This window comes from Triturus cristatus, chromosome 9 (genome assembly GCF_964204655.1).
Source record: "Triturus cristatus chromosome 9, aTriCri1.1, whole genome shotgun sequence".
NCBI lineage: Eukaryota > Metazoa > Chordata > Amphibia > Caudata > Salamandridae > Triturus > Triturus cristatus.
The window spans coordinates 1,095,816,990-1,095,838,125 of NC_140592.1; the positions used below are offsets into that span (position 1 = coordinate 1,095,816,990).

General features: G+C 47.7%; 1 protein-coding gene across 1 annotated transcript in view; it reads left to right on the forward strand.

The window, feature by feature from the left end:
• SAV1 (salvador family WW domain containing protein 1) overlaps positions 1-21,136 on the forward strand; it is a 120,245-nt gene that overhangs the window by 79,187 nt on the left and 19,922 nt on the right. Inside the window, exon 4 of the mRNA XM_085626988.1 lies at positions 11,440-11,580. Within this exon, the coding sequence (XP_085483114.1) occupies positions 11,440-11,580 (141 nt within the window). The remainder of the gene's footprint in view (positions 1-11,439; positions 11,581-21,136) is intronic.

Consider the following 21,136-nt stretch of genomic DNA (forward strand, 5'->3'; position numbering starts at 1 on the left):
CGGATGTAGGAGCGGCATCCAGCGACACCCTGTCCTCCTCCGAGAGGGAAGGCAGCGCGATATCCCTAAGCAGGGAATGGGAGTCCTCCTCCGAGCAAGGAGAGACCGGAGAATACACCTCGCGGAAATAATCCGCGAAACAGGAGACAATTTCTTCTGGCTCGGTGACACTCACACCATCCGTCCTCTCAATCAGCGGGACCACACGATTCACTCTCTCCTTTTTATCCAACCACGCTATCAGTTTGCCCGCCTTATCACCCACATCATACAGTCGCCCCTGCTGCTCCCTACTGAGGCCCCTGGCCGCCTCCGTAACGAGGGCCCTGTAGGCCGCCTGCTTAAGTTGTAGGACATGCAGTGCAGCATCCGTCACTCCGCCCTCTAAATCACCCTCCAATTCAGCAATTTCGGCCTCCACCCGGGTAACCTCCTCCCGCTCGCGCCTCCGGGCATGGGACATGAGGGACAGGGCCTCTCCTCTGAGAACTGTCTTGAAGGCTTCCCACAAGGAGATAGCCGAAGGGATGGACCCCACATTCTCATCAAAGTATCGCTGCAGGGATTTAATCACAGCAGCGCGAATAGTGGGGTCGCGCAGGTACCAGGCATTGATGGGAACTACCCTGCCCTTACCCCTCGGAAGGACATCAAAATGGAACAGGAGCAGTGAGTGATCTGAAATACCTCGCGCCAGATGGCGCACCTCCCCCACACTCCCAGCATAGGCCGCCGGGACAAGGACATGATCAAGCCGTGAGAGGCTACCATGTGCCCCCGAGTGGAAAGTGTACTGCTGCTGCGTGGGATGTTTTAAGCGCCAGCAGTCCACCAATCCCAGTGTATCCAAGAGGCCAGGTAGCCACGCCTGGGCCCGGGGGAGGTCCCTAGGGGGGTGACGATCCAGAGTCCCAGAAACCACCGCATTGAAGTCCCCCCCAACCACCAGGAGTCCCCCCGGAAGGCCCAGGAGGAGGCGCCCCAGGTCTGCAAAAGTGGTCGCCTGCAACCCCGGTGGGACGTATACCGATACAAAAACCACCACTTTGCCTTCCATTCTCCCCACTAAAACAGCATAGCGCCCCCTATCATCATGGCGCACCTCATCAATTTCCAACGGGAGCGAGTTCTTCACCATAATGCCCACACCCCGTGAGCCCGACGTGAAGCCCGAGTGGGCCACCAAACGATAGCCACGCCGATTCATGGCACAGAAAGAGTTTCCAATAAGGTGTGTCTCCTGCAGGAAGACTACATCGGGTGAGATTCGTTTCAAATACTGCAGGACCACACCTCGCTTGATCCTATCCCCCAGTCCATTAACGTTCCAAGACAACAAAGTCAACTCCCTACCCCCCATAACACATAGGAGCCATCAATCGTCCCCCGGAGAGCACCTTAAAAACAATACAGAAAAGGGTTTGCCTTGTGGTAAAAACGAACAACAACACCCCACCCCAACTCCCCCCCCCCCCCCCCCCCCCCCCAACAGAACTCCCCCCTCCCTGCACCCCTGCATGAGCCCAAACAGCCCCCCCAAAGTGCAGTGTGCCTGTCGCCCCATAGATGGTGAAACTAACTAAACCCCCAGAGGAGGAGGGAGAACCCCCAAGAGACCCCACACGACCTCCACAGGAGGAGACTTACTCACACAGGTGAACAGTCTAAAGTGACATCAATTTTGTCCAGAGCGAGGCATAATATTAGGCCCTCAGTCCTGATCCGGCGGGCCCTCTCCCCCCCACCGCTCCCCCCCCGATCCCGATCCCCAGGCAAAGTATCTAACCAGTCCCCGGCTGCTTCGGGACAATCAAAGAAGTGCGTACGGCCATCCAACTCCACCCGCAGCCTAGCCGGGAAAAGCATAGCGTACTTGAGATTTAGGTCCCGTAGACGACGTTTGACTCCGAGAAAGCTTAGTCTCTGCTTTTGGACCGCTGGGGTGAAGTCAGGATAAAAATTTATATCCATATTGTCGAGTCTGACCGGCCCCTGTAGTCTGGAGGATTGCAGGATAGCGTCTCTGTCTCGGAAGTTGAAAATCCGGGCGATGAGAGGCCTCGGGGGGGGCTCCGGGCTTAGGCCTTCCCCCGGGAACCCTGTGGGCCCGCTCCACCGCGAAGAATTTACTCAGTCCCCGGGGCTGGAGGTGGGTAAGAATCAAGTCCTCCACGAATAGATCCGCCGCCGCCTCCTCCCGTCCCTCAGGCACCCCGAGAATACGGACATTGTTCCTCCGGGCCCGACCCTCAGAATCCTCCAGGCGACGATCCATCAGCGCGCTCGCCTGGCCAAGCCGGCGCACCTCCTTTTGGAGGGCTGCCACATCCGTCGTGAGGCCCGATGTGGTGTGGGCCAACGAATCAACCCGGTCATTAGTCTTGGATAAATCGGCCCTTACCAGGCCAACATCCACAAGGACCGAGTCGATTTTCTGCGCCAGTGTATCAAAGCGCTGGTCCACCGAGGCCTTCATCTCAGCGATGGCGCCCATCACGTCTCGCAGGGTCAGGTCCGCGGGCAGAGCAGGAGCATCAGTCGGGCCCTCAGGGGACCTACGCGGCACCTCGGGAGATCCCTTCTGGAGGGTGTAGCGGTCCATGCTGTTAGACTGGGGGACTGCGCCACGTCGGGTCGATTTCACCTTTGCCCGATCTCCATCTTGCTTTGTGGACATGGTTCCAGTCCCACGGCCGTGCCAGGCACGTCGTAAAGGGCGGGCAAGCCGGTTCACGGATCCGGGGGGGGGGGGTCACCACAGGGCCACGGGGCAAGTCACAGCCGGCGGGCCGGCAGGGCACCCCAACGGGGCCACACTACCTCACAGTGCCCCGCAACCCAACCTCGCCGAAACAGCAAGGAGGGTGCAAAAGCGAAAGTGAAAGTGCGGGGTACGCGAGCCGCCGCGCCCAGCCCGCCGCTGTTGTTGACTTTGCCTCCGGATCACCCCACAACTCCAATCCGGGGTCCGGCGTGGAGAAGGCCGGAAATCTCAAACGGCGCTACCGCCGGAGTCCGAGGTCCAATTTGGAAGCGGAAAGCAGGTGCCACCTCAGCTCTGGCTCACCAACACAGTCCCCTCATCTAGGACAGGATATTGTCAGGATATATGTAGGAGGTCGCGGAGGTCCTCGGGAGCCTCGCACCTACGCGGCCATCTTGGTTGCGCGCTAGGCTCCTCCTCTCTTCTCAGGTAATCTTGTCAGTTTGTCCTACATATTGCCTTGATATACCTTCCGTGCTGACACTAGGTGTTTTCTCTGTTAATAGCAGCCGCGGGACCTTCCTAGCTCCTTCGTGGCCTCTGTGACTTGAGGTGCAGCTCCGCGGTGTATTTCTCCCACCGCCTGGGTGAGTCTGACTGGCACCTCCGGCCGCGAACGGCTCTCAGGATTCCGCAGTTTTCCGAGCAGCGCGCCACGATTGGGATCCTGGTTTCTGTAGAGTGACGCCCTCTGTCCGTACTGCCGTTGGGCAGCTTTGACATCTACGCCCTTACGGGGGTCGGTGATTGAGCAAATTTGATTGCCACACTCCTACGGTAGTCCGTATTGTTTTCAGGACGCTGTCCTGCAGGGACCCTCCCAGACAGTCTTTGCCCCTTAAGAAGCTCCTTCTTGCACATGTTGGGAACGGTCCCTGGGGCTTGGACCCGACGCCGAGTTCCTCACAATAAAGCTTTAGGCTGACGCTCTGCCTGGGTGCTGCAAAACTTTATTCCCTTTGAGCTGCAGTGGCACCAAGGGACATCTTGCTATGGAACCCTTTGACGACTTCCAGGGGGAGGAGGACCCCTTGGCAGGGCTTCCCTGGGATGATGATTTTTATGATGCGGTAGATGCATCAATTCATAGGACAGTGTGCAAGGGCATGGCCCCTCCTGGAGGAGTCCTCACGTGCAAATAGTCCAGGCCTGTGACTGTACCGCGGAGCATTCCTCGGCCCTCCTTGCCCGCTGGGTCCTCCCAGCCATCAACTCCCCTACCGCCTAAGCGTCCACGCGAGGCAGGGTGGATATCGATGCCTTCGCTAAGTTGAAGCAGGCGTTCTTGGCCAGTACCGTGCCCACCCCCTGTGGATGACCATCATAGGGACATGGATGACGCAGGTCCGTCCCGTCCCTGGCGCCCTTCCTTTCAGCCACCGTTCAACCCTTCCCCCTCAGTAGACACCCAGGGGTTGTGCTCTGACATGTTGGTCCCAGACGAAATCCTTCACCCGAGGTCATCTGAACAGGCACCGTCAGAGAAGGTCGCACAGTACATGGTGGGCTGCCTTTGGCAGTCTCTAGAGAAGGATTCACTGAACTGCTTGCAGGCGGAGTTCCCCTGGCCCTTGACGGCAAGGTGGCGATGATGCTAGATATAGATCCTGGCGGGCTTGACAGGACAAGCTCCTGTATACCCTGGGCCCACTAACGAAGATCCTAGACATGGCTGAAGAGGCCAAGACTTCAGGCTCCCTGATCTCCCCTGACAACCTCTCTGCCTGGGCACAGCGTGCAATAGTCTTTCTGGGAAACCCGAATTGCGCTTTATCTACGGAGAGACGTCGCTCGTTGCTTATCACGGTGAATCACAAGCTGGGAGACCTGGCCGACTCGGAGGCAGGCCCTATCGCGTAAGGCGGACGTTTTAGGGAGGCGGTTTATCAAGGAGTTGGGGCGTTTCGTGAATACCTTCACCTCCCTTGATAAAGCGCAGTCCTCCATCAAAAAGTTTTTATCCTCTTAGGTTTTACGGGGGGGCGGTCCAATAACCAGTATCCCTCCAGAGGACAAGGCTCCCGCCAGGACCAGGCCTGGTTTGGTAACTTCTATCCGACCAGAGGACGTCGGGGCAAAGGCAGAGGAGCAGGTGCTTCCAATGCTTCCAATAACACTGGTGAGTGTCCTTCCTTCTTCCCACGTAAAAATAGGGGGCAGGCTAGCGATATTTTTCCAGGCTTGGACTTTCATCACAGGGGACGCCTGGGTTCTTCAGATGATTTGGGGGGTTCCGGATTGAGTTCTATAGCACCCGGTTCAGGTCGCATCCCCCAACCCATAAATCATTCCGTGGAGGACTCGGCTCTGGTGGACGCCGAGGTGCACTCCCTTCTTTTAAAGGATGCTATATCCCCCACCATCCCACATCCCAGGGGGTTTGTTAGAAACCTTTTTCTGGTAGACAAGACAGATGGGGGTCGCCGGCCGTTCATCAGTCTGCACAAATTCAACGAGTGGATCGTCTACCGCCACTTCAAAATGGATCCATCTGTTGCAGGATATCCTCCGCCCCCGGAATGGATGATGTGTCTGGATCTCAAGCAAGCTTACCTATCGATACCGATCTATTCCCCTCACAAGATATTTCTGAAGTTCCGTTGAGGAGGTGAGACTTACGAGTTCACCACTCTTACCTTTGGCCTCTCGTCCTTCCCCCTGGTGTTTCACGAAGGTCCTCAAGCCGGTCGTGGAGCATTTAAGGTCTCACGGGATGTGACTCATCATCTACCTAGACGACATCCTCATCATGGCGCAATGTCCTAACCGTCCGGCTGTGCAGCTTCAGCGCGGGGTCAACCTCTTGCAGCAATTGGGCTTCGAAATCCATGAATCCAAGTCCCTTCTGGTCCCCTCCAAGCAGTTGATTTTTCTGGGTTTCTCAATCGACTCCACTCTCAACCTCCCGTCCCGCAAGGTGATGAAGATTCAACACGAGTTGAGACGTGCTTTGTCCAGACCTCGAATCTCCTTGAGACAGGTGGCCCGCCTGGTAGACCTCATCTCTTCTTCCATTCAGGCCATCTTCTCGGGGCCCCTTCACTATCGTGCTCTCCAGCGATTGAAGGCGGCGCACTTGTGCAGGGGTCTCTCGTACTCCCAGCAGGTGATCTATCAAGAGATGCCAAGGAGGAAAATTGGTGGCTGGCCAACATGGAGGATTGGAATGAGCGCGTGATTTTTGGCTCTGCCCCTGACATCGTCATAGAGTCTGACGCCAGCAGGTCAGGTTGGGGCGCCATGTGTGGGGATTTCGCTACAGGCGGACTGTGGTCTCCACACGAGCAACATTTGCATATCAATTGTCTGGAGCTTTTGGCGGACTCTTTTGCAATTTGGTGTTGGACCAAGGACTCTGTCCAGTCTTGCATTCTTCTCAAGATGGACAATGTGTCCACGGCCCGCTACATCAACCATCTGGGAGGCACCCAGTCGAAGGCCCTGTCCGACCTTGCCTCACTCTTTGTCAGTATTGCCTGGATCTCTAGATCTCGCTTACAGCAGAGTACCTTCCGGGTCAGGACCATCAAATAGCGGACTTTCAGTCCCGCAATTTGCAGGATGAGAGCTTTTGCAAACTCCGCGAAGGTGTATTCTCGGTCTTCCAAGCCAAATGGGGTCCTTTCTCGGGGGACCTTTTTGCCTCCCTCCTGGACCATCAGCTTCCCAGATTTTTCAGTTGGAGGCCGGATCCTCTAGCAGCGGCCACAGATGCGTTTCTCCTAGACTGGAGGGAAAAGTAGGGTTAAGCCTTTCCCCCGTTTGCCATGATTTCAAGAGCCTCGCCGCAAGTCCGTCAGCAGAAATTGGAGGTGGTACTAGTCACGCCAATTTGGAGATCTCGAGTCTGCTTCCCAGTTCTTCTGGAACTTTCTTGAGATTTTCCAATTCCTCTCCCCTTGTTTCCAGAGCTTCTTCTCAACCCAGCTTAACTGCATCCCCATGTTCTGCAAGGGTCTCTTGCTCTCATGGCGTGGTGGATTACCGGGGACGATGGGCGGTCCCGGGCACGGTTGACTTCATGTCCAAGGCCTAGGCGGACAGCACTGCTAAGCAATACAAATCCACTTGGCGGAGAAGCTCCCGTTGGTGTCTGCTACGGAGCCTTGATCCCGTGGCAGCAGATGTGATAAATGTTCAGAATTTCCTGGCCTCCTTGGCAGAGGAAGGTTTGGTGTATAGGTCGATAAATACCTTCCGCTCAGCTATTTCGGTGGGACACGCAGTGGTAGAGGGCTCTCCGGTGGGGAGCACCCCCTGGTTTGTCGACTTTTGCCGGGAATCCTCCTCTCCCTTCCCCCGGAACCCAGCTATTCCGCTCTCTGGTACGTGAACCAGGTCTTGAATCTGTTTCTTTCCTGGCAACCGAATAGGTTTCTTTCCAGAAAGGAACTTTCAGTGAAACTAGCTATTCTTCTCAGCCTTGTGTCTTGGAAAAGAGTTTCGGATGTTCGAGCCCTGGACATCACCGATCGGATTTTTACCCCTTCACAGACCGAAGATGTACCAAGTGCGGCATGAGGGTAATCTCGTACCCAGCTTTCCTGGTATCGCAAGAACTGTGCGTCGTTTCATGCCTTCAGGCTTATGAGGAGATGTCAGAAGAGTTTCGTCCTCCTGGGAAGCGTCAGCTCCTGATTGCCCTGCGGAAGCCTCACAGGGCGGTGTCCTCTCCCACGTTTGCCCGCTGGGTAAGGTGGGTGATGCAAATAGCAGGCATTGACTTGCGTTTGTTCGAAGCCCATTCCATGCCTGGGGCGATGGCTTCCAAAGCTTTCACGCTAGGAGCCCGGCTGGAAGGTATTTTGAATGCGGCAGACTCGTCCTTGGACTCGACCTTTCAAGAGGTTTAACTTCAAACCAGTGCTGCATTTAGCCCAATTGGTGGTAAGTAAGCTTTGACCTAGCATAATCCTCGCCTCCGGTCCTGACATAGTATGAAACATTTCCTAGGTACTGTAACGGAAAGTTTCAATTCTATTAAGGATGCAAAGGTGAGGATTATCCCACCCCCTGGAATTGCCACAGCTCACGTGATTGGAACCTTCCCTACTTCATTAAGTAGCTTGTTTTGATTGGTCATTGCTTTGCTTATTTGCATTATTTGCCATGGCAGGGCTTTAATCTGCCCTCTTTGTTACAGGAATGGATGTGAAGAAGCAGGATGCTTGAAGGGATGGACTTGGCTAAGCTTGACGAAAGAGGATGGGTGGACAACGCTGATGGACTATATCTAGGACTGCTGGCTCCTGATTGGTTGAAGGAGGAGACTATCGCCATGATGGACTCTATTGTTTCTTTTGTTGAAATTCCCAAGGCATCATGGCAATTGTAGTTTGTTAAAGTGGTTTCTTAAAATTGCTCCTATTCATTAAAGTGAAGAAAGATGAGCATAGTCATCGCCTCCGCATCCTTAATAGAACTGAAACTTTCTGTTACAATAGCTAGGAAATTTTTCATTCTCTTGTACAGAAATTAAGTTATTTAATCCAGTCCTACAATAGGTGTAAAATATGTTTCTTTAGTGAATCTCCATTGCTAGTCAAAATCACTGAAACGTTTGTTTGATTCTTTTTAAAGATGCTACTTTGTTAATAAAAGTGATGAGGAACCTGCTCAACCTGAAAATAAACGTGGTGGTGTAGCAAGATGGGCTGCAGCCTCTAGATGCTGGAAAAGTGGCACATTACCTTTTAAGGAAGCACTGAATTGCTTGCCCTGTCATTGGCAGTTATTCTGGTTGCCCTTTTCTGGCTCCTATAAACAGGCTGAAGTACTGGGTTTTGCTTTTTTAGATTTATGTCCCAAACAGAAACCTTGCCAAACTTTCGTTTTTGACATTACTCAACAGTATGTGGTCTAGAATGTATTAAAATTCAGACTTGACGACCAGCAAAGCGGCCATCAAGAATCCATCTCTCAGGGATCGCAGAATCATTTAAAAGCCACTACTCTCTTGGTTATCACTGCGGATTCAAGAGTAGATTATGCCATCATTTAGGCTGGCAATCATGCTTCCTGTTCAGTGTAACAGCTTATGGGATAAAGGACAAATTGGCAGCTACCTGAGTTTAAAGGACCCCTCTGTGCGATCAATCTGTTGTGCAGCCTTTTACATATATCTGCACCATGGCTTGCAGAGCTCAAGGCCAGATATAGTTCAGCGACCATGGATCGTTAATACAAAGAATCTTACTCATCACTTATAGAGGTCACCTCAGTCTTGGAATTCTTACTCTCCTTTACCATGACATGCTCCTTACTACTCATTTTCCACAGTGTTGAATTTCATGGCGGCATTCCACTACTTTAGACTGCACCTCATCCATGGGGGTTCCTGCAACAACTCCAGGGCCTGTACCTCCTACCACTTAATTCCTGTGATGCCAGTTGCTGCCATGCCATGTACACCACTAGCTCCAGTGTATTAACTCAACTAGAACCTCTACCTGAAAAGGTCTTGTACCACTAGGTAGCCTTCTTTTCACTCAAACTGAGACACACACTCTCCATAGACACCAGGTGGTCCTCTGAGAAATAGCACCCCACGTAGAGCCTGCGTCAAGCCAGTTCGCACACTGCCAAGGGCTAATACTCCTAGAACAACAACATTTTCTATGCTTCCTTCATTGCCTATCAAGAGTTATCCTCCTACTGTAAGGAATTCGCCTCTACCAGGATTTCTCCTGGGGTACATTATTACCTTTCCATGAGTTGCTTAACAGAGGGACGGCTAAACTGAACATGTCAATGCCACTGGAAAATACTTATTTTTTAAATCCTCCACCTATGCTTTCTTTGGTCCCAAAACTCTTCCTTCAGCCTGTGCTAAGGCTGCTCAGCACTGAAGATTTAAAAAAAAAAAAAAAAAAGTGATAGATGGAATGCTTGAATTGATTTTTGCCACTGTGTCCTCATCCCAGGCCATAGTCCTTTTGCACACCATGCCACCTCAGTTTGGACCCTGCCACGTGCAAATCAGTCTTGACCCTGCTACAATGGGAAGAGTCCAGCCGAATTGCCAGGCCTGGTCTGCCCTGAATCAGAACTCCATCAGCTCAAGGACTGGTTTTGCCTTTATGAGGGTTTATCAGCCGGGTATAGCATGGTTCCAGGGCACAGGACCAACGTCTCTTAGTTTTGCACTGAAGTATACAAAAAAGTAATGTAAGGAATACTGATCCTGGGGTGCTTTTATTCCGGTATGACACTGATTTATTAATATTTTTGGGACACACAAGCATGTATCAAACACATTAAATGATGCTTCAGAGAAATAGTACCTAAAATGTAACACAAGTTTATCAAAATCTTTTTTCCAGTTGAATACGTTTTGTGTAGATTTTATTTTAAAAGCAGAGAATCCTCAATCTTGCTTTCAAGCTTTAAGTATTTTCATCTAACCAGAGAGCCTTTTGGGAGCATTATAGGTAGCTTCATATTGTTAAATTTTGCAAACTCATGTAAACCTTTTTTTGGAACCCCTGTCTGTAGTGCAAGCTGAGCTTACAGCATGTTCTTAAAAACAAAGGCTTTGCAATACTTGACCATAAGTAAAAGTTAAACCCGCATGGGCATACTGATGCACGTCTTACCTTATCTGCAGACAAGGGTTTTATACTGCAGGGGTTTGAGTCTACTTGGCCAAAGAACAAAATGAGTATGAAAACTTCTTGTCCTTGACCCCAAACAATATGTACTGGGCATCAGGCGATCGGAATTCCACAACCCTACTGGGGAATATGTTGGACACTCGAAGCAGACAAGTGTATCCATGGGAGGAGAGACTTTTCCATCCATCACAGGTGTCACGGACTTCTGAGGACAATTCATTTCAGCTAGAGGGATAACTCTCCAGCTGCCATGGTGTGATGCATTTTTGTGGTCCCGCATGCAAATCTATATGAGACCATTTAGGCAATCACTAGAGGAACTTTGGTGCCAACATTCAAGCAAATGGTAGAGACTCCTGTTCAGGCAAATGGGACTCAGCACTGTTTGTGTCTCCCTCATAACTGTTTGAGTTCTAAGTCTCTTCCTCGCCTACCCTCAACTACTTCGTTGAGAAGCCTGCGACTGCTTGCACTCAGTACTTTGTAGAATCAATTGTAGAAAGGGCATATACCTGGGGCCCAGTTCGCAGTGACTTTATAAGACTAGCCTCTGGTCACGGGTGATTAAAAGTACCAACCCCCACAGTTGAATCTCGATGGCCCCTACTTGCCCTGTGGCACACAAATTGGTTCTGACACCTATCCTTTAAGAGTTTGACCGTAAAAACTGCTCATCTTAAGTTGTGCAGTCAGGGCAGCAGAAGATTTTAGAAGTGCAGGGGCATGGGTCATTTACTGATCTAACATATTTGTCAGAAAGTAACTTCCCCTAAACAATCCCAGAGGCGTATTTATTATTCTATTTTGAGTACTGAAATATTTGGGGAAAAGTTAAAAGCAGCCAAAATATCTTAAAGAATTGTTAAAATGTTGTAAGCTAGCAATGCAGCGTGGGTGTTGCCTCGAGTCCACCATTGAAGACAAAAAAGTTTGAGATGCCGTCTTGCATATGCTTGCCTGTATATTGGAGTGGTGGTTTTTAAAGGTTCCTATAGAATCGTACTAGGTATGCTGTAGTGCTTTTACCTGTATAATGTCTATAAGCATTGTGTTTTCTTGCAGTGTTCCTCGATATGATCATCCCCCACCGCTTCCTCCTCCTGTTACATATCAGCAGCCACAGCACCTCCTAGTACCAGCTAATCCATACCACACTGCCGACATCCCAGATTGGTTACAGGTCTATGCCCGGGCTCCGGTGAGGTGAGGACCGATTTTATTTTTTTTCTCTTTATTTTGTGCATATGAAATCTTTTACAAAGCATGTTTTCTTTTGATAGAGGATAGTTGTCAGTTGGTGGATCCATGCTGATATTTATAATTATTAGGATCTCTCCTACTGGATGGGTTCTTGAAACTCATTTGATTGGCAACCTCTCTAATTAAAAAGACAATTTTTCAGAGAGGGTGCCTCTAGCTACATCATTTGTTTGTTATTTTATAAAAATGCAGAATTTATAAACCGCCCTTTCAGAGGGAGGATTTATTTCAGAAAAATAAAACTGTGGTGCATGTAAGCACTACTGTTCGTGAGAACATCTTTACCCTTGGGCTCTGCTGAGTTTTCTCTTTGCACCATTCAGGGTGTCTCGGAGGCTGCTGCCATCTGTTTTAAGCAAGCTGGCCTTTCCCTGCCCCACGTGACATATCTGGGTAGTTGCCCACAACGTGTCCCTTCTTGTCAGAAGAGTCGTTCTCGAATCCACTTTTTCCTTCTGTGGAAACGTCTATAGGAATGGACATCACCTTTTTGGAGATTCAGTTTCTCGAAAAGGAAATCTTCGTTATTATTCATGGATCATAGAACATCTCTGCGCACATTCGGGATTCTTGAACTCTTAGACAAAAGAGCAATAGGTCTATTTCACAATAAAAGAACAGCCCTTGGGTATGAGTAATGTTATTTCTTTTAATGCTTTAGAAAAATAAGGCAAAATGTCACACCCAACGAGGGAAACCGGTTACAAAACGTACATAGAAAACATTACTGCTTCAGTGTATGTCTCTTTTCTTTAAAAAAAAAAAAACCTAAAAATAAAAGATGTTCTATAAGCATACCTTTTGTACGTATATCAAACCCAGAAATTCACAAAACAGTTAAAGGTGAGCTATGGTTAAGTGAGCGCAAACCCCAAAAATCCCCGAATATTAACAGGTATGGTATGCAACATTCAGCATATCTCCTGCTTCTACCCTGTTTGCTCTTGTTAGTCAGACTTTGTCACATCTCATCAGTAAAGTGTTGTACTGCCCAAGAAGGGCATCGGGAGATATTGTGTGTATACCATAACTGGTGCATTTCCTCGGGAGATATTGTGTGTATACCATAACTGGTGCATTTCCAGGTTTTTTGGGTTTCTTTTTGCTGAACTATAAACAACCGTAAACGGTATTGGTTTTTTCCAGTGAATGTGTTTGTTTTCAGAATGTAATTCATTCATCCCACTTGTATCCATTCTGTACTACTGCACAGCCCTTTGTCTTATGTATTGGTGCCTCAGCGAACCGACCAACTCTACTGCGCCAAACTTATTAGGAATCCAAAAATGTATTTTAAATTATAAGTGCATGTGCTGAGCCATAACTCTATAGTTACAACTGCTTAAATAAATATATATGTTCACAGTCCGTGATAGCAACCTTGTAGTTATGATTTGTCACAGAGAATTAAAATTGCACTCTCACTTTAAGAGCTGCAAGAGGCAGGACTGTCCAAACATGCAGTACATTATTTTTCCTGCTCAGTGTTGAAAATCCAGTGAAAGCTGGCTCCTGCTTTTGAGCTTTATTTTGTTATTAAATGTCATTCTGTTTCTCTTAATCTTTTTTTTTATGTTTTTTCTAGAGGTGTGTGTGTGTGTGTATGTGTATATATATATTGCTCCCAAGTTTACACCAAAAAGCCAAGGCACTCACGGGCAGGTGCTGTCTCGTGGTGGTGCCCCACGTATCAATACTCAAGCTTCCCAACTTCGTCTTCTCTTACAAAGTCAAGCACTCACGGGGGGTTGTTGTATTGGCTCTTATTTAATTAGCAGATGAACCGAAACAGAAAAACAGACGCGTTTCGGGGATTCCTTCATCAGTGTCTAGTTACAGACGCCGCGCACCGACATTTAAATTCATTTACGTCATTCATGTTGCAGCAAAATCGATGACGGTTATACAAGCCTCGCTATTAGATTTTAACTCGGCGGCCATCTTAAAACAGTGTATTCATCATGCAAAATACATTAATGCATTCCATTTCCTAGTATACTAACAGTATGCGTTACCACAGATGATTGAATATCAGACATCTTAACACATGATCTATAATCTATAGCATCCCATTTCATCAGGTAACAAAACGGTATAATGCCGCGTGTGTTCTGATAATCCGAACCAGTCCCGTCAATTCAAGGACAGCTTTATCAACAAATTAAGCTGTATATCGGCACTTCATTAAACCGCTGTAACGTAATACCGCCATGTATTAGCTCAAATTCTCAATAGAACAATGTTGTAAACATATGTTATTAGAAAGCTAATCGCCCTCAATCAACTCGGCTCATGTTATGAGCAACACTCCTGTTGTGAGTGCTTGACTTTGTAAGAGAAGACGAAGTTGGGAAGCATCTCTTCCTTTGATATATATATATATATATATATATATATATATATATATATATATTCTACTGGCAGTCGCCAGTAGATAGTTATAGTTAGGACCGTGTTTCCATAGGAAATTCGCAACATTCTATTTGGAATAACTTTGGCGCCGGTTGACGAATCCTCGCGAAATTTTCAAAATAGGTGGGGCACTCCACTCCACTCCTACCCTGAAAGTCTCGGGGGGATTCGTCAAGCGGGGGCTGAGAAAAAAGGGGGGTCCCAAAACGTGTTTTCCCAATGCAATTTTCCATAGGGACCTTTAGTCCAAGGTACAGCCCGAACGGCTGAACAGAATTACTTGAAATTTGGCAGAGAGGTAGTCCTCAGCTCAGGGATGTGCCTTTTGCATATATGGAGTCAATCTGTTCAGTAGTTCCTGAGAAAATCAAAAGTAAACTCATATATATATATATATGTGGGCGGAGCCTAACCACACATCTCATCCTGAGATCTGATTGGCTGTCAGCACTTCATCCAAGAAGTGTTGGCAGCCATCTTGGGTCCAATATACATGATAGCACCTCATTAAAAAGCATTGCAGTTAATAGAAGGTTTTAAGACTTTAGTTACATTATAAATCATTTGTTGATGGTACCATACTCATTTTAGGAATTGTGGTATGTTCTAAGGTGATTTCACCATGTGAAAAAGCCTTCTGCTGGGATATCATGATTGAGAGAAAAATATTTTCTCATGCTTTTCCCACAGAGGTTTGGAAGGTGATCTATAAGCTAAACTGAGAGCTTATTTTCTGTAAATCCACATTATCTTTCTCAGTCATGTGAGAATGAAGTCTGACATTCTCAGTAAAACATGTACATCCAACAAGGGCAGAGACTGTCAGTTGATTCCTTTGTGTTCTTCTGCAGCTTCCCAGAGTGTTCCAAAGAACAACTAGAGCGCTAACAGTCCTACTTATGATAAACGTATGGCACACCTGAAGCCATCTTGCTTGGATTAAAGTGGTAACTCTTAAAACATTTAATTTAAAAAGGAACAAAATGAGGGGGTTCATTTTTCCATAAAAAGTATGATTAGTGCTGCAGAAAGAAAAATTAGGGCACATTTTGAGTGACTTCTCAAATCCTCTTCTATTTCATTAAAAAATTCTGACATGCAGACTGAAACATGCACTTTCAATACCAGCAGCAGTTTTCCCTGGTGAGCAGTAGCTTTACTACAGTGATCTAATGAGCAAAAAGAGTGCTAACATTCTGAATTTATGGCAAATGTGTGACACATCTGAATGCCTTCTTGATGGAATCAAAGTAAAAAACTGAAAGTATTTCCTACGGAGGAGACTGCAGTAAATGAGGAAATGAGGAAACTTCATAACAAATAAGTCTCCCAAGATGGCCACCAGAGACAAAAGAGCCCAAATGTAGCCCAAATATCACCCAGATGTAGCCCAAGTATAGCCCAATGACAGAATGTCCCAGAGTGTTCTTAAAAACAACTAGAGCGCTTACTGTCTTCATTATGACAAAAGTATGGCACACCTGAAGCCATCTTGATTGGAATAAACTGGTAACACTTAAAACATTTAATTTAAAAAGGAACACAATGAGGGGGTTCATTTTGCCATAGAAATTATGATTAATGCTGAAGAAAGAAAATGAGGGCACATTTTGAGAGACTTCTCAAATCCTCTTCTATTTCATTAAAAAATTCTGATATGCAGACTGAAACATGCACTTTTAATACCAGGAGCAGACTTCCATGGTGAACAGTAGTTTTACTACAGTGATCTAATGAGCAACTAGAGTGCTAACATTCAGAATGTATGGCAAATGTGTGACATATCTGAATACCTTCATGATGGAATCAAAGTAAAAAACTGAAAGCATTTCCTACTGAGGAGACTGCAGTACATGAGGAAATTAGGAAACTTCATAACAAAATAAATCTCCCAAGATGGCCACCGGAGACAAAAGAGCCCAAATGTAGCCCAAAATCACCCAGATGTAGCCCAAATATAGCCCAATGACAGAAGTGTGCAAAACACTTTATTATTTTGTGTTTTTGCAGTGTTATATAGTGCAGACTTGTCAGGTATTGGAGTGCTCTACATGAGCATTGGTTACATCACACAAGAACAAATTCATTTTGGTTGTAGACATGGGGAGACTAAGTGATTTGACCAGAATCACAGAATGTCGAGATGAAGCAGAAACTCCAACCTGGTTCCCAGTTGCAAAGTCTGCAGTTCTGGAAGTAACACCACATCCTCTCCCCTAAGTGCAACATTTAATCAAGTGGTCAACTGGATAAAAAAACATAAAGGTAACAAATCATTTAAAATTGCTTTGTCGCTATTTGAAAACTCAGAAAATATGTCCTTATTTTAGTCTTTTTTAGAGCACTAACCATAATTTTGATGCCAATAAGACCAATATGTAATTTCTAAAGGAAATGCTCTAGGTATTACAGTTTTGATTACATCAAGATGACGTCAGGCGTTCCACACTTTTGTAATAAATATAGAATGTTAGCAATCTAGTTGTTCATTAGGATACTGTTGAGAGGCAGAGGCCAGGGGCACGGACTCTGAAAATTGAAGGCAGGTAGGAGGGTGCAAAGGCAACAATTTAACCACACTGAGCAGGCAGAAAGGGCCGTGGCAGCACAACAGACTATGGAGGGCAGTGGAAAGGGGGGCAGGGGCAACAAACCAACAATACAGGACTTGCAAGAGAGGCTGTGGCAATGTAATAGACCATTGTGGGCAGAAGGAAGAGGCAATGGTAGTACAACCATACATGTCAACAGACCCGATTCAGCCAGGAAACGTCCAATGTTTTTAAGCTCAAATGGGCTTTATTTGATCTGTCTCCTGTCTACAATCTCCTCTTTTTCAATGTAACTCAAAGGGGAAAATCAATACCCCAGTTTTTTTTCAAAATCTCCCTCTTACCAAGTTCAAAATGTTCGCAAGTATGGTATATTGGTCCATGGAAGGAAATGGAGTAGGGACATAGACTTGGATAACAGAGGACAGGAGGGACATGGAGAGGTGCACCAAACTGATCCTGCAGGGCAGGCATCAGGGTTTGCAGCAGCACAATACACCACACAGGGCATGCGGGACGGGAGTGCAGCACAACAATCCATAGAAAGCAAGAGGGAGGGGACAGGACCATGCACATGGACAACAGAGAACAGAGGGGCAAGAGGCAATGGTAGCTAGCTGACCATAATGGACAGACAGGAGAGAAAGCTGCAGCATAACAGACCATAAAGGGCAGGAGGGACGGATCAGGGGCATTACAATGGAACAGACCAGCCAGGAGGGAGGGAGTAGGGGTCTGCACATGTAAAGCGGGCTGGGCGCAAGGGGGCAGGGCAGGAGCAGCAAGATAGCCATGGAGGTCAGGCAGGATGGGCACTAGAAGCAAGACACCATGAAGAGCAACAGTGAGACTGTGATGGCATACACACAGACCATGGAGGGAAGGTGGGAGGGGTTCAGGGGCAGCTAACTGACCACACAGGGAAGGTGGGAGGGGCCATGGCAGCACAGAAGACCATGCATGGCAAGTGGAAGGGTTAGTGGCAGCACAATGGCTATGATGGGCAAGAAGGAGGGTGCAGGGGCATGCACAAAGGACGATGGAGGATAGAAGGGAGGGTCAGGACCTGTGCACAGACAAAGTTCAGGGGAAGGGGCCTCACAACAGACCGCACGGGGCAGGCAGGAGGAGCAGTTGCAGCACAACAGACCAGGGAGGGCAGAAGGGTGTGGCAGTACAATGGACCATGTAGGACAGGAGGAAGAGGATAGGGGCATGGCATGTGGACAGGCAGGGTGGAGGTGGCAGGGACAGGTTACAGTCATCTGACAATGCTAGGCAGGTGGGAGGGGAGTGGCAGCTCAACAGAACACTCAGAGTAGATAGGAGTGGCAGGTCCATGGAACATGGTGGGCACAAAGGATGGAGCAGGGGCATGCACAAAGACATCGGAGGGCAGGGGGAAGGAGAATAGGGGCAGCAAGCTAAGCACAGAGTTTAAGCAGGAGGTCAATGATGGGGCATAGAATTGGGCAATGGAGGGCAGGAGGAGTGGACTGATACATCATACTAAATTGAGGGCAGTGGCAGCACATCAGACCTTGCATGGCAGGAGGGAGGAGGCTAGTCCGTGGATTCACACAACAGAGGATAGGGAGAAGGGGGATGGGGCAGCAAGCTAACTGTTCAGAGAAGGCGGGAATTAGGAACTTTATTGTTTTTAAAACGTGCGTCTGTGCGAACTACTTAAAATATGAACAAGTATGCAGCATAATCTCACTTTTATTCAGGAAGAAGAGGACGTTTGTGACTGTGACTCCGGGCTCACTTGGCAGAAACACCCCCTGACCCTCCAACCCCTATCGCAAAATGTAATGCCCGTGAAAAGGGTAGGTGAACACAGTGTTAGATAGAACATAGTCCTGAGAGCACGATTGAAAATGAAAACTAGATATAGTGTATGGTATAAACTATGCACCAAAAAGGGTGATATAAGATGAACCGGGCGTGAAATATAATATGCAATACATTGTGCGCAATGACAGATTCATTGGAGAGCGCGAGATAGCACAGGCACTAGCGCATGCTATGCGATATGCACCTTGGAGTGTAATATGCACAGGGCAGTGTTGTGTAACCTAACTAGTCTCTAAAGTTGTAATATAAAATTTGTGCTGGGGAGTGTAACGTTGCATATGCACTGTGACAAAGATATGGATCCCAGATTGTAATATGTATGGCATAGCACTGTGCGTTATAACATAGGCATCGAGGAAGGCACGTTAGATGGGGCAATATAACCCGTGCGAAGACAAGTGTGGCATGACATATTCACGGGGTGGTGTTACAGTGCACATGGGCTAGAGAGTGTCATAGAATATGCACTAGCTAGTGGAATACAACACAGAGGTGTGTGGCACTCAGCAGGCAATGGTGGGTGTAACACAGCATTGGGCTCTGCCAGGAGCACGCTGTGACTCTCAAGTGATGTTCGTCCCCTTTCCAGAGAGTAAAATAAAAAGTATTACACATCCGGCAGTGGATGTGTGTTTTATTAACCGTGGGGGGGGTTTCTTACATAGTTTTGGTCGAATTTTTGTCGAATCCCCTTTGAATGGCTTGGTGTGCATGTGTATTAAATGTGCCCGTCAATAGCTACCCATGTTTGTATAAATAAACGACAAGGGTGTCTACCGGGATTAGGCACGGTAGGGCATCAGACATGTCAGAGCTTCACTAGTGGTGTAAATACATTCCACGTGGATTCATTGTATGCATAGTCGCCTTTTAATGAATATCACGCAAATCGTCATGGTGATAGGTACGTACGGTTTGTCCAGCATGTCCTAGGTGTGTCTATAAATATATATTTTTTAAAAATAATAAAAAACAGTGGCCGGCCCTGGGGATTGGGGTAAAAAAAATATAATTAGGAGACAGGCCCTGGGGGATGGGGTCATCAGGGCCAATAAATTAGAATAAGAAGGGGAACCACACAGCCCCCCTTCTTAAAAAATTCAAATAAATAAAAGACTGGCATTGTGCTGGAGGCCACGCCCCCTCCTTGCAGCACTCTGCAAACGCGCCCCCTGGCGAGTTGTAAGTTGGGGAATTAATTCCTCTTCAATACTGAGGGTCCCTGAGGGCCAACTAGCCCAACAGGCATCTCCAGTATGCGCCAGGGAGCTGCGCTGCGGACAGGTGTTCTGAGGCCAAGCCCTTTTTTACACCTCTCTGCAACGCAGCTCTGTGGCGCTTACTGGAGGTACCTAGTGGTCTAGTTTGACCCTAGGGACCCTTAGGATTCAAGGGGACTTAATCTCTCAACTTAGAACAGCCACAGGGCGTGTTTACACAGTGGTGAAGGGAGGGGACGGGGCCTGAGGTGACGTGTGCAAACACGCACTATGGCACGTTTTAAATTGGGGATATAATTTTCCTTCAATACTGAGGGCCCCTGGGGGCTAACTAGCCCACCAAGTGCTTCCAGTAAGCGCCACTGAGCTGCATTGCAGAGAGGTGGTCCAGGCCGTGCCACTTTGTACACCTCTCTGCAACGCAGCTCTGTGGCACTTACTGGAGGTACCTAGTGGGCTAGTTGGACCCTAGGGACCCTCAGGATTCAAATGAACTTAATCTCCCCACTAAAAACGGACACAGGGCGTGTTTACACAGTGGTGAAGGGGAGGGGACAGGGCCTGAGTTAACGTGTGCAAAAACGCCCTCTGGCCTGTTTTGAGAGGTAGTTTTCATCCCCCTGCCCTATTATATACTAGGGGCTTACAGAGGAGGTCATGCTAATCACAGGGGGACCGCAACGCATAATGTTCCCTAGTGTATGTAGGTGTTTTCACTGTATTCTAAGTGTCTTTTAACATAGCACTGGCTCTAGGACTGGTTAGTCAGACTCAGCTACCACCAGTATCCATCTGAAAAAGTTGAGGGTACAGGATGATTTTGCAACAAGGCTTCTTTCTGCTCTTCTTTTTGTTCTTTCTGCACGTTAGCCTTCTTCCTGCACTTTTCTTCGTCTTTGAGGACTTCTGTTGCTTCTTTCTGCGCTTTTTTTTTCTTTCTGTGCATCTTTTCTTCTTTCTTCACATGTCCTATCTCTGTAGGCATAGTTAGAAATTAGCATTTAAAAAACCTTTGAAATTCACAGAAAAAAACATAGGTTTCAGGCACGTTATAGTTAGGAATTAGCATTTAAAAAACCTCAGAAATTCACTGAAAAAACCATAGGTTTCAGGGGTGTTATAGTTAGCTGGACTTTTCACTTGTACAAAACCATTGAAATTCCCCCGTTATAGTTAGTTCAGCTAACTATAACTCGCGCACCCGCAATGCACTGCTGATGACGTCACATATTACATCACTCATGACATGGTCAGTGACATCACTCATGACATCACTGATGACATCATCCTTGTGATAGAGTGGCAGACCTCCTCTCACCTAATATAACCTTTGATACACACATTCAAAAATAGAGACTAAACTTTTCAAAACAATGGACATACCAATACCAGTTACAACAACCTCTTCAGTAATTCTAAGATCCACATACACATCCACTCATTCACCAACAGTCCTAT